Raw genomic sequence first — 15,228 nt, forward strand, 5'->3', positions numbered from 1 at the left:
CTTCATTTCCGTGTCCTCCACATGCACGTGTGTCTGCCTGTGGGATATGGGTCAGATGGCCGGCTATCTTTATCAAAATTGTTGCCAAGAAAAGCACCATTTATTTGGAAAGGAAAAAGGGTGTTCTCCTGGCTTCTCTTTTTTTGTGGTTTTTCCATCTGAGAATATTTGTTACTATGCGGCTCGCTCCATACTGCGCTCGCAGAACCCTTAGCGCGCCGTCTGCGGTGAAGCTTATGAAAGTGGGTGTGTTTGTACACAAGAGCATTAAAAAAGGGAGCCATTCAGGCCCCGCCAGCCACGCCGGGAGGACTTCAATGAAAGCGGGCAAGGTTGAGACGTAAATCAGTTCTTCTCACTTTCCAGCGCCGCTCTAATCCTCCGCCATGCTGATTCCTAAGAATGAGCCCGTGCCAGCGAGCCCTGCCAACCACAGTGGCGAGCAAGCTTCTCAACACCATCAGGAGACATTATTGTTCTAACTTGCCAGTAGGCACTATTTAACAGGGGCTGAAAAATGATTGTTTACCTCGCAAACAGTGATCCATTCACATTAGTAAAACCCACTTTGGATATGCCTACAGATTTATTTATTTACAGTACATATAGTTTATGTTTAATGCAGTTGTGTGCTCAACTGCATTCATTACTGCATTAAAAGCACAGCTTTTCTTAGGGGGTGATCTAAACGATAATATTTTATACATTGCATTCTTAAAGCTTTTACAAATCTTTTACTTCACCATTTCACTTTCAAAACAACCCACACATGCTTTTGGCGCTAGTTTGGCGTTGTCATTAGTGTTGCAACTCTCAGGACTAGTCTTGGTCCTGAGACCAGTCTCGAAACCACATTTTGATTTTGGTCGCTTTTCTCAGTCTTGACTCTTAAAGAGCATACGACAGGAGAAAATAAGTCTTAAATAGCATTATTATGTGAATTAGAATCATATCTTGAGACAATTCGACTATATACAACAATTTAGCAAAGCGCAGATGACGAGAAATTAGTCTTTTAATTAAGCTTGAGAACGATAAACCGATACGACCGGATATCCGGTTTTACAGGTGAGAGATACAGCTGTATCAATAGTAAAGTTACCATTCGACAGTAATTAGCCATTAAATATTCAATGAACTGATAGTAGAGATAGAATTCAGCGATCGCGGGCACAAGAATCGGCTTCTAATGCTTAGTTCAATCCATTGCTTAATATGATAATAATTTAGCTTTTACCTCACATGCTGTGCTTGTGTCATTCACCACACAGCGCACTTAGATTGTGACCGCCGTCGTGGTTGCCTCATCTTCCCATTCATTTCGGCAGTACCGCTAGTAGTCGCCGTCATTACCCGATCGTCAAGACCGCTGTAACGCACGCTCCGTAGCGTTTTCTTCACAGCCCAAAACGAAACAAGTAGTGGCAAAGAAGCAACATGGTAAAACAATGGACAGTTTGCGCACCACGCCAGCGACGTGCAGCGATTGATTTTCAACGCACCCCGGAAAGCAAAAGTCGGACTTTGAAGTGACGAAGGCAGCCAGATCTGTTCGCATGGGACAGAACTAGTGTGAAGCGGTACAGAGATCATGAGTTTTTAACCCTGAAAAATTACCCACTACAATGGTGGAAAGGGCAGCACGATCTGGTGGAGATGTTGTTTCCACGAAACGCAGTCTACTTAAACATGAACATGTGGATCAGTTGATCATCCTCAAGAAAAATCTGCCCTTCAAAAGAGCTCTAGACAGTGATGAGGAATAAAAAAAAATGTGGAAGCACAGGCATAAGTGAATGACTTTGCTGTGTATAAGGTTAAAGTAATGATTATAGACCTGTCTGTCTAAAATGCCATATTTTTATTCCCCCAGTTATACCAGTGGTAAAGCATAATTTATTATTTATTTATGATAACACTAACAGGTTTAATTATTTTTTTTCAAGAGGTGCTGCATATAATATTTTTTGCTTGTAAGATGTTTACGTTGAAAGTTTGCACTTAAATTACTTACCTATTGTGTTCAAAACACCAGGAAATACAGTAATTAAATTACTGTACTTTATTGTTGTCTGTCACTGGAGTTTTATTGTATTATCAATCTCATCCAACAAAATGACGGTCATATAGTAAGCCTCATTTTTTTTCTCATAAAAAAATAAAACATAACATTGGTATGAAATTTTGTTGTTTAATTTTGCTATTAAAAAATGTGCTCTTTTTTTATATTTTCAAAATTCTGTACAAACACACACAAAAAATGTTTACTATCGTATCGTTTTCACTCTGTATTGAACCGTATCGTTCTTAAACTGTATCAAATCGTAACGAATCGCTCAGCCTAAAAAATGTATCATTTTTTAACCGAATCGTAACCTGTGTATCTAGATACATATCGAAATGGCTTCATGCCAGAGATTCCCAACCCTGCTTTTAATCTGCCGGTTAGCCACGCCTACCATTATAGGGCTCTAGCGTCCCCAACAGGTGGATGACGTCAGCGGGAGACCCGGCTCATCCGTTTTACTATTCAGCCCATTGAGGGGGAATTATTCAGAACCAGATAAACGCGACGAAGAGAGCTGCAAAATGTAATTGTTTCAGTCTCTCTACTTCAATATTTTTACAGGATATTCTTTTTATCCAAGTATTTTTCCCCAATAGCTAAATAAATGGCTTGAGAAGGACCAGTCAGCCCGTCGAGGATGAACTATTCACAAAGAGGAAAACGCGACGAAGAGAGCTGCAAAATGTCATTGTTTCTGTCTTTTTACTTCAATGTTTTTACAGGATATTCTTTTTTATTCAAGTATTTTCCCCAATTGTTAAATAAATGGCATGGTCATGACAAATGACAGTCTTGTGCTAAATGGAATATGAAATAATAAACATGCACTTATTCAGGACGACATGGCAAAATTACTCCATAATGGTCAAAACTGTCAACTTCACCTTTACTGTCGCACCTCCCGAACGATATTTTATGACACCTAAATCGGACATATGTCATTTCCCTCCCCCGGCTTCAGAGAACGTAAACAAACCAAGAGGCGTGACAGCTAGCCGACATGCTAACCCGAACCGAGTGATGTTTCGAAGTCTTCGAAGCGGAAAATCACACATAACTAGCCCGGATTATTTGACATGACGACTGGGTTGTCGATTGTTCATGTGGATCGGCAAACCGCCCGGCGGAGAGAAATTTACAGCTCGTTCCCCGGAGGAGGGCAGCTGCAATTGTTGTGCAGCTAACGTGCAGCTAATATGCAGGAGGAGAGCTTTTTACATGCCCATCAATGATCAAACGTAAGTAGTCCTTTATTTAAAGAAAGTTTGTAGTGTTCACTTTGTAATTGCTGTATTCATATTTGACATAATACAAAACAAAATGTTTACTCACTTCCTCGTAAGTCCAATTGTAGGGCTTGTTTTGGCCAATATCCACGGTGAATGGGAACCTTTTGAAACTCCAAAAAAGCGCATACGCCTCGCCCTCATAAAGCAAGATTTTTCTGCAGCTGTTTAGCTGGCGTGATGCGAAAAATAAACGTATTAATACGATATAAATGGGTGCAAGAGCTGTTTTGGGCGAGTCAGTTGTTGTAGGCAGGAAAGGGGAAATACGAGCCCAAACAATTTTTTGACCATTCTCTCTTTATCTCTACCTCTCTTTATATCGATGTCTCAGTTGCTCCTTTGTTTGTACTTTTGAATGACAAGCATTTGGATTAATTTTTGTTGGATTAAAGTAACGAACTCAAGAGTGCGGCATGAGAGGTTTTTTTCACCGCTGTCCAGCGGTGTGCGAGGAAGACGGAAGAGGATAGCATCGGGCTGAAGGGCTTTTTGTGTTGTGGTTCCTACAAGCCTTTTTTTTTTTTTTTTTTAAATTAAAAAATTTTTTTTTTATTACTAAGATTTCATCATACTTGTAAATGCCGGCATTCGTAACAACATAAGAAATAAAGTAACAAAAGATTTTTTGTTGTTGTTGTAATTATAAAATGTATTTTTCCAGGTCGTGCTCTTGAGCAGAACACTATCAGTCTTGGCAGGTCAAGACCTTTGTGTCGTGTTCCCATGACATTTGATTGTGTCGTGTGTCCAAATGAACTTAGAGGGTGGTGGATGAAGGATATATAAAATTTGCCTAAATGTGTTTTGTTTGCATGTTTGATGTGCTAGCTGGTATGTTATGCCGTAACGTTACTCATGGTGGTATTAAAAAAAAAAAAAAAAAAAAATTCTCAAGGCCCATCAATACTCAAACTGCAGCATGGTTGTGTGTCTGTAATGAGGCACACCACATCACATCATCAATATTACATGCTGGCTTGGGGCCACTGGTTCTCCTCTGTGCTGTGTTCAAATATAAAACAGTACTTCTGCCAGCTGTTTCCATCCCTTGCTGATAACCTATGATTGATAATTTTGATGGTTTTCCATTAAATAAGACAAGCATTTTTTTAAAACTCAAAATTTAAGACCACTACCTTTTGTGATGGTAAAAGATCTCAAAAAGGTATTACTGTACTCAGTTCTTGGGAGCGGTTTTTGTCTTTATACTGTTCACCCACCACAGGTTTCCTGGGTCAATAGGCCGTTGTTACCATGACGACAAAAGTCGGAAAAAGCAATGAGACTAGGCAACGTGTTCTCTTAAAGTCTAAAGGGATTTCTTTTTTGTTCCTTATGTGGCCAAATTGCAACAGATTGATTACACTTTTATTGCTGTTGATGGTGGTAGATAGAAGTCCAATCCCTTTGAACTGCAAAGGGGAGCAGCACTCAGTCAATTCCAGCAACTCTCCAATCAAATTGGATTGGACATATATCTATTAATGCATAAACCTAATATTGTGGTTGTCAGTGGCATAAAGTGAGTCTTTTCAATCTGTGCTTACCTTACATACTATGAAAAACACACAATGTAGGTTACTAGAGTATTTCTTGTCGCTATTTTAATTGACTTAGATTTAACTTAGTGTTTTAATTTAAGTGGCACACTCCAAATGTATATTTTGTCAAATTTGACTTAAATGCTTTGAATGAAAAATAAGGTACTCACTAGTTACTACGTACATCAATCGTTTCTTTTGTCAGTACTCATTTATGCTCAAAGGTGACTTTGCATTGAATTCCACCTTTTTTCACTCTTTCATGATAATATAGACCAAAATGGGTGTTTGACTTTGACCTGGTTAAGGTTTGTCATCTACAGTGTGTGATTTGATCGCAATCTTTTCTGTGAGTCAAAACATCATGCAAACACTGTTTCAAACATGTATTATAGGATCATCTCTGGTGCTAAATCAAGGCTAAAAGTATTGTAAAGTGGAAAAAACAAAACCTAAAAGCCGTAGTGAAAGAAATAAAATTATGAAAAAAAAATATGGATGAGAATGTTAAAAGCAACCATCAAAACCCTCCAGCCACTCCCGAAGATATAGGTACATGAGCATACAGTACATGCGTGAGTGTACATGAGTGAATATGTCTCCTTCAAAAACCTGTATTTGATCAAATTTACTCATTTGATCGACTGCATGTGTGAAATGGGTGTTGATGAGGGTATGTGTAAATTATTTAGTTCTAGCATTTGTATTGATCAGGTATCTCTCCTCTGAAGGCACCACCAGCTTTTTATACCTTTGACCACCGGTCTCATTATCCCCTCGATCATAAAATGTGCTCCCAGCCGCCCTTCCACATTCACATCAAACGGGGCAGGTGCAAGAGAAAGGAATGTGTAGAGGGGAGTCTTTTTCGAAGAAACGGCAAGTGAAAAAATCTTTTGTGTGTATGAGTGAATAGTGATGCAGGTCTGTAGTAATACCTGCATTGTATGTACTCTACATAGGGTAGTAAAGCCATGTCAGACAAATTTATCCAACCACTCGATTAAGCACATCCAAGGGCGTAGGTTTCCATAGGGACGGTAGGGACATAAAACTACCAACTTTTCAGGATGCTCTAATTGTCCCCACCAACTTTTCAGCAACCTTATTTGCGTTATTTTATGAGTTCAGGTATATAAGTAATTTAGATTGTCTTCCCATTTGTTGTAAGGAGATAATAGACCCTACCATTAGTAAGGAAATTATTTTCATATAGGGTGTCCTCTGCCTACTGCCCGTTGTTAGCTGGGATAGGCTCCAGCATGGAAAATGAATGAATGAACATTCAGTTACATTTATCCCGTTTCACTGGCTGAATGTGCCGGTCCATTTTTTTAACCTTTAAACACAAGTTTGATTGGCAGATGACTTGATCAATCCCCCGCCGCGCCCGCCACACAGACACACATGCACATTCACACGGCTACGACAGATTCATGTCGACAACATGACGCCTCCTCTATTAGTTTTTATTTTGGGCTAACAGCAGTTGTTCCGATCATGTTTTTTTGCTCCCGATCCAATCCCGATCGTTTTAGTTTGAGTATCTGCCGATCCCGATATTTCACGATCCGATTGCTTTTTTTTTGTGCTCCCGATTCAATTCCAATCATTCCCAATAATTTTTCCCGATCATATACATTTTGGCAATGCATTAAGAAAAAAATGAATAAAACTCGGACGAATATATATACGTTTAACATACAGTACATAAGTACTGTATTTGTTTATTATGACAATAAATCCTCAAGATGGCATTTACATTATTAACATTCTTTCTGTGAGAGGGATCCACGGATAGAAAGACTTGTAATTCTTAAAGGATAAATGTGACTTTGTATATTGTGACTAAATATTGCCATGTAGTGTATTTGTTGAGCATTCAGTAAATGATAAAGTAGCCATTTAAATATTCTGTCCAAATGCATGATGGGAAGTGCAACCATGACTGTGCATATTGGTACCAATTGCTATATATTCTCTGCGTTGGGAAATAACATAGGGTGCTAATAAAAAGATCAATTACTACCTTTCTTCCCCACATTGCTTCCCACAATATTTCTAATCGTAGGGAGAGGGATTGTAAGGCTTTAGCCAATTTAAAAAAAGGCTCCAAAGGGTGCCAAAATTCTCTCTACTCATTTTACGCTGCCTTTTAGCTCTATATATAGGTAAAACGGCGCCATTACAGATTGAACGCGACAATGCGTGAGTGGGTCGTGTAGCGCATGCGTTAATTGCGTTAAATATTTTAACGTGATATATTTAAAAAAATAATAATCACGGCCGTTAACGGGATAAATTTGATAACCCTACCTTAAGTCTAAACTGAAGACTCTGGATGAGTGTAACATATTATGTCTGTAACGTTAAATACAATTAGAAAAAGATTTGATTAAAATATATATATACGTATATTAAAAAAAGGCATGTCCGATATTTTTTTGCCAATTCCGATACTTTGAAAATGACGTGATCGGACCCGATCGATCGGGACATCTCTAGCAGCCACTGTAACTAATGTAAAATGGCTTTAATGTTGTGGAAGTGGGGGAACCAACACTAATTTTTCTACTGAGAGTGCGACCTACATCAGAGTTAGCATAACTTTAAACTGTATGAACTTGCTAACCTGCAAAACTACTGTGGTCAGGCCAGCCTCGGCAAGGAACAACGAAGTCCAGCTAGCCATCCCTCATTTGGTTCATTGTTTGCATTATGTGCATTACGGTAATGCAATGCGGTGGCTTCAGAGTGTAAGTCCCCTTATTAAAAAAACTGGGAGCTATGCAAGAATGGGTCCATTTCAGGGGAACACTGACATGAAAATAAACTGACATGAAATAAAATCCCTAAATGTAATCACGCATCAAAATTCCATGAGAGTACTTTGGTTCAAGTCTTGGGGTAGTCTAGTATGCCTCAGATGTAAATCGGTCCTTTAATATCTCAGATTTTTTTTCATTTAGTTTTTTCCCTAATCACTTATTTATTAGAATACTTTAGTTTGAGTCTAGAAGTGCTCCAGTGTCGCCCGGAACTGGACCCATTCTTGGATAGCTCCATGTTTTTTTAATAAAGGGACTTTCATTTCAAAATGTTTCTTACGTAGTTTTTGAAAACAAAGGTTTAAATCGAACTTTGTATAACCTGAACCAATACACAAGAATGTTAGTATAAGTCAGTACAGATTTATTTTGCATTGATCAGTTAGCCTATCAATTACTTAGGTTCCTATTCGTGAGAAATGTTGCCCTGACCCCCGTTCAATAATCTGTTTGGTATTATTAATGTCCGGTCCCCAGCAAAAAGTGTACATGTAGGTTATGCATAATATAATTATATCGTCCCTACCAATGTTGAAACCAAGCCTACGCCCTTGAGCACAACATACCTTGCATGGCCTTGGATCAATGCATGTAATTTAAAAACTGAATAATTTGTCACACTGCTGCACTGTGGACTGCATCTGTTGAATATGCTTCGGGAAGAAAAAAATGGAACACAAAAAAACCAAACACAAATTCACAGTACAAACTCGGAAATGGATTGATAAGGCCGTTTTCATAAATTTAGTGGTTTAAAGGGACGGACAACAATCTTATGCATTCCAATGAATTAATCTTAAATTGAACTAAGCATTGAGAATTGGTTGCACAGAGTTTATTTTGTGTACACTTCTAGATTAGTTGATTTTTTTCTTATATCCAAGACAATTGCTTTAGGTTGTTTCCTTCATTCATCAGTTGATAAAGACACGTCACACCTTCATCCGTGACTCTCTGATGAAGGCGGAAGTGTTCACCAAAACATGTCAAGCAATCAAAACAACGTAAAGCAATTGTCATGGATAAAACAAAACAAAAAAATCAACTAACAAATATTGAGAATTTGTTAACACTTTACGATAAGGGTTCATAAATTAACATTAATTAACGCATCTTTAGACAATAACTAATGTTTAAGTAACATTATAATGGTTCATGTACTGTAATTTTCAGACTATGAGCCGCTATTTTTTTCCTTCAATTTGAATCCTGCGGCATATAGTCCAGTGCGGTTTATTTGTTGATTTATTTGGGTTAATAGATAACACTATATTTGACACTATCATGGGCATTACTGAATGCTTATGACATATGTCATGAAGTGTCATTCAGCAAGTTAAAGTGGGGCAGATAAGTATTTGGTCAACCACCAATTGTGCAAGTTCTCCTACTTGAAAAGATTAAAGAGGTCTGTAATTGTCAACATGGGTAAACCTCAACCATGAGAGACAGAATGTGGAAAAAAAACCAGCAAATCACATTGTTTGATTTTTAAAGAATTTATTTCCAAATTACAGTGGAAAATAAGTATTTGGTCACCTAAAAACAAGCAAGATTTCTGGCTGTCAAAGAGGTCTAACTTCTTCTAACGAGGTCTAACGAGGCTCCACTCGTTACCTGTATTAATGGCACCTGTTTTAACTCATTTTCGGTATAAAAGACACCTGTCCACTGTCAGTCACACTCCAAACTCCACTATGGCCAAGACCAAAGAGCTGTTGAAGGACACCAGAGACAAAATTGTAGACTTGCACCAGGCTGGGAAGAATGAATCTGCAATAGGTAAAACGCTTGGTGTAAAGAAATCAACTGTGGGAGCAATTATTAGAAAATGGAAGACATACAAGACCACTGATAATCTCCCTCGATCTGGGGCTCCATGCAAGATCTCACCCCGTGGCGTTAAAATGATAACAAGAACGGTGAGCAAAAATCCCAAAACCTCACGGGGGGACCTAGTGAATGACCTACAGAGAGCTGGGACCAAAGCAACAAAGGCTACTATCAGTAACACAATGCGCCGCCAGGGACTCAAATCCTGCACTGACAGACGTGTCCCCCTGCTAAAGAAAGTATACGTCCAGGCCCGTCTGCGGTTCGCTAGAGAGCATTTGGGTGATCCAGAAGAGGACTGGGAGAATGTGTTACGGTCAGATGAAACCAAAATATAACTTTTTGGTAGAAACACAGATTCTCGTGTTTGGAGGAGAAAGAATACTGAATTGCATCCGAAGAACACCATACCCACAGTGAAGCATGGTGGGTGGAAACATCATGCTTTGGGGCTGTTTTTCTGCAAAGGGACCAGGACGACTGATCTGTGTAAAGGAAAGAATGAATGGGGCCATGTATCGAGAGATTTTGAGTGACAATCTCCTTCTATCAACAAGGGCATTGAACATGAGACATGGCTGGGTCTTTCAGCATGACAATGATCCCAAACACACAGCCAGGGCAACAAAGGAGTGGCTTCGTAAGAAGCATTTCAAGGACCTGGAGTGGCCTAGCCAGTCTCCAGATCTCAACCCCATAGAAAATCTGTGAAGGGAGTTGAAAGTTCGTGTTGCCCAACGACAGCCCCAAAACATCACTACTCTAGAGCAGATCTGTATGGAGGAATGGTCCAAAATGCGAGCAACAGTGTGTGAAAAGCTTGTGAAGAGTTACAGAAAACGTTTGGCCTCCATTATTGCCAACAAAGGGTACATAACAAAGTACTGAGATAAACTTTTGGTTTTGACCAAATACTTATTTTCCGCCATGATTTGCAAATCAATTCTTTAAAACCAAACAATATGATTTTCTGTTTTTTTTTTCCCACATTCTGTCTCTCATGGTTGAGGTTTACCCACGTTGACAATTACGGGCCTCTCTAATATTTTCATGTGGGAGAACTTGCACAATTAGTGTTTGACTAAGTACTTATTTGCCCCACTGTATGTCACTAACTCCATTTATGTCCAGCTCGGCTATTTTACATCCATTCAAAAGTGACATAATTTGCCAGAAAACCCTTCATGACATCTGTTATAAGCATTCATTAATGCTCATGACAGTGTCATATCATAATTATGAATGTCTAATGACATTCTTATGGCGGCATTGCCAAATAAAGTGTTACCAAATACCATAACTAGCAATTAAAGAAACAACTGCAACAGTAACTGAAGAAATAATTGGCTTAAAACATAAATTTTGATTGTTATTTACATCTGTTGCGCTGTGATGCATGCTAGGAGGCATGTTGGACAACAAAAGTGTTGACAGCAGGTGACATCATAGGTTGACTGTCTCCCCCAAGGAAGCAGTGATGGCCAAATGAAGCTTCTTGAAGCAATGAAGCTTTGCAGCCAATTGGTTGAAAGCTTCATAGTTTATTTGGTCTTATGACAGTCGTATGATGCCACTGTCACATAATGTGTTACCAGTTAATATCTTTTGGTGTAAATGTCCCATAATACAGTGAGGACAGCTGCGGCTTATAGTCCAGTGTGGCTTATCTATTAACAAATGTCGTTTTTGTGTCAAATTTGGTGGGTGGCGGCTTATAGTCAGGTGCGCCTTATAGTGCAAAAATTACGGTAATCCCTTATCTTACATTGATTAAAATATTAATTAACATTAGTTAATGCCTAACCAGAAAGTAACTAAACTAATGGTTAAGTACACATTAAATAAGCTATATAGAGAAAGTATTTGTCCATTAAAAAAATTACTGTATATAATATTAAATTATGACGGTCTTACGGCAGTCTCATGACACCGCTGTCAAATAACGTGTTACCTACTAACCCAAATAAATCAACAAATAAGCTGCACTGGACTATGACCCGCAGGATTCAAAATGATGGGAAAAAAATAGTGGCTTATAGTCCGAAAATTACGGAAAATTAAACTAGCGACAGACAAAGTAAGCGACTTAGGTTAAGTATTTTTTCCCCTTTGAATCATCTTTGCCATGTTGTTTTGCCTTTGAAAACAAAATCACATTCATTTGAATGCATCTAAAATCAATTTTTAAATTATTAATATTTATATACATAAATATTTTACAGATGGTCAAGTCAAGCCTCATTTTGTTGTTGTTTACACTATCAATTATTGATCTATTCCTTCATTATTCGTGGATGGATCAAAATGATATTTTGTTGATATTGACGAAATTCTCGGGATGTATACGCATCGAACCTTGGAGCCCGATTTTTTATTGTTTTGTATCTTTTTTGAGGGGGGGCCTCTCGGCACTGCGAGGAGTTTTCAAATCTGGGAAAAATTAACAGTTTGTGTATTTAGTAATGTTAATTAAGTAATTTACTACTAATGTAGTAGTGTTTTTCTTAAGAGTTATTTTTGCTAAGCACCATACATATGAACTCTAGAATCAGAGGAGAGGTTTATATGTCAGCATTACACAGAATAAGTTGTGAGCTAAATTATTGAGGCTTTAATATGAAGGAGCAAGGGTGCTGCACTCTTAAGAGAGGGTGAAGCACATCAGATATTCAAACAAACACAGAATGCACGCATTCGAACCCACACGCGCCCATACACAAACATTAGGCGCCTTGCGTGTTTAAGTCTTAATGGAGTCACCCAGACAGGCAGGGAGGCAGGCAGAGCGGGAGGCTAGGCCACACAGTCTGAACTGCCTTGGATCTGACATGCAAACACAGCAAGTCCCCAAAAAAGAAAAGGCCTGAGACCAAACTGTCATGTTGCCATTCCATAGTAAAAACACGCTGTGGGTGTCACTGAGTTTTCTTATTCCTCGAAATCCAGAAGGTAATTCCGGTCTCACTGCTGACTCCAGGTTATTTGTTTTCGCTCCTCCCTTTATAAAAATGTATTTTCTTCAAGAGGCTAGACTTCTCTCTCGTGTTTAACTGTCTGTCTGGCTGGAAGCTGTCCAGCGGCAAATCTGCTGGCTCTGTGGTCCCATCACTCACGGTTTTATTTACAGGGTGGATCAATAGTTAACTTGCTATGGGTTACACTAAGCTGTAGATCTCAACCACTGAAAAATAAACCTGTGGTCGATTTCTGCCCAAAAGCTGTTTGTGGTGACTCAAAATGACAACAAGCCTAATTCGACTGTAAGGATCACTGCCAATTAGCTTATCAGCTTTGTTGATGTCAGGCTATATCATAGCACTGTATAAGGATTTTGTAGTTCATTCATAAATATGTCATGTTATATATAACTACACTGAATGACATCCACTCTGGAGACATTTTACGTTAACCGATAATTTAACTCTGAGTATTGAATCAATCGTAATTAGACTGTTCTGGCCTTAAAAGATGTTTTGTCTCTCATCCAAGGAGGCGTCATCAGTTCATGAAGCTTAGCTTAGCTTAGTTAGAACAGCACTACCTACTGTATTCAGATACAGTATAACCAGATCTGTCCTGTTGCAACTGATTCAACGCCCTGAGAATCAAGCTAGACCCTGGAGGCCTACCATAGGTTGCATGTACTGTATTTCATCAGAATTAGGAAAATGCACTTGTTAGTTAAAATGCATTCATTCTCTGGTATGTTTATAGATATTTTTACTTTTTTTATGAAATCTGGACAAGCAAAATTTTCTTGTTCCATTGGCAAATAATTGTTCATTTTTAAAGATTATAACATCTTTTTTTGTAGTCTTTCCCCTTGTTTTGAAAGTTGAATTTTTTGCAGTGAAACTACTGCATTAGGTTCTCATATGAAATTGTTTAGAATCTCAGTACAGAAACAAAATCTATGAATATACTCTAAGTTGACACGTGTGCTCACACACTTTCAAACCAGGTGTCATACTGTATTTAGTATCCAACTCCTAAATCTGGAATATTCTTCTACCCACAGTGAGCATCTCAACCAGCGTGTCCTTCGACGGACTACTGGTGACTGGCCTCTACACTTCCACACCTGTCCAGTCTGCTCCCATCCCTCCGCCGGCTGCTTTTGGTTTCGGTAAGTCTCGGATGTTAAACTCAGTGTGACGGGCTCAGCAGTGACCTCGCCATTGCATGCTCAACTACAGACAGGAATGATGAAGTTTCACAGGGTGCGCGACCCAGCTCAGTAGTCCACATCCGTTCCCAGATTGTATAAGACCATTTCCCTGCTCCTCTTGTGACAGGCAATGATAGATGATGAGCGGGGACTGCCAGATGACTTTTATGTCATCTCTGGGAGAAGAAAGGCTCAAGACTGAATTAGATGACTGGACTTTCGAGAAAAAATGAAGGGTGTTTTACTCATAGTTAGCTGGTCTGTTTCAAAGCACTGAGGTTGCAGGTTTGACTCTCTAGCCATCTTGTATGCGGATCCCATCTTCTCCACATATACCCAGGCTTGATCCCACATTCTACAAACATGTGTTTTAACTTCACGGAAAACTCTAAATTCTCCAAAGGTGTGATTGTCAGTGTTTCTGGTCCAGGTTAGGGTGTCTCCCACTTGTTGACCAAAGTCATCTGGGTTAGGCTCTAGCTCAAAAATGAATTTATGGAAAACTGTTTCATGGCGTTGAAAAAGTAGGGACTTCTGTGATAAAGAAACTGCTCAATTAATATATCAAATAATATTTTTATAGCAACATATTTGGACATATTTAAATCAATACTAGATTTGAGTTTACACATAATGCAGTGGTACATGTACACCATATACTATAAAATATTCTGCATTTCATCTCACTTGGGAATATATTCAGGGTAAATGTATTGACGCAGCCAGAAGCAGTTGAGTCAAAGCCCACCAGTATTTCTGAACAAACAAAGAGAATGCTTAAAGTCCAAAGTGTATGGTCGAAGCTCTTCAGTGCAGTGGAGATTTCTCCAGGCAATGGACCAAAAAACGATGAAGGAAGAGAGTCCTACTGGTCCAAGAAACAATATCCTCTGCTATATTAAAAAACCAAAACAAAAGCCAAATTTATGGTAAAATACTAGTAGCAAGAATCTGGATTTTACCAGTAATGTTGCAAAACGCAGCACTGGGGACTCAGACGTGGTCACAGTTCTGGGATTCAATTAAACAAGAGTTTACTGATTTTCAGAAAATATGGACAACCAGAGGAGACAGGCGACAAGCAGAATTTTGTAGTACGGGGTCTAGAGGTCCAGGGAGGATCAGAAGACAGTACAGGCTAGGAGTTAGCCAGGAGGTGGTCTGCGGAATGAACAAAAAGTCTGCTTACCCGGTGTCTAAAAAAGGTTGCACAGAAGTAAATGCTGGATGTCTAACTATAAGCACAAGAGAGTCGATTTGGTGATGAGTCGGCGTTACCAAAAGGGTTAAATAGGCAGCCTATTGGAATGGCGTACCATAGCCATATGTACAGTAACTGGTCGGTGACATCGCTTCCAACCAAGATAAACCAACCAAGATGGAGCTAGGGATGTGCGCGACTAGTTGTTTAATCGTTTAACTGTCTACTCATAATTAAACGTTTCATATTTTACTAGTCGATTAAACGCAGCATCATGCATCTTGAGCCCCTTTTAGACAT

General features: G+C 39.0%; 1 protein-coding gene across 4 annotated transcripts in view; it reads left to right on the plus strand.

Moving 5' to 3' along the window:
* Positions 1-15,228, plus strand: part of reln (reelin) — a 241,463-nt gene that overhangs the window by 31,202 nt on the left and 195,033 nt on the right. For all 4 annotated transcript variants that reach the window (XM_057835942.1, XM_057835943.1, XM_057835944.1 and 1 more), the window contains exon 2: positions 13,578-13,685. In XM_057835942.1, the coding sequence (XP_057691925.1) occupies positions 13,578-13,685 (108 nt within the window). The remainder of the gene's footprint in view (positions 1-13,577; positions 13,686-15,228) is intronic.

The sequence above is a fragment of the Corythoichthys intestinalis genome, chromosome 5, assembly GCF_030265065.1.
Source record: "Corythoichthys intestinalis isolate RoL2023-P3 chromosome 5, ASM3026506v1, whole genome shotgun sequence".
NCBI lineage: Eukaryota > Metazoa > Chordata > Actinopteri > Syngnathiformes > Syngnathidae > Corythoichthys > Corythoichthys intestinalis.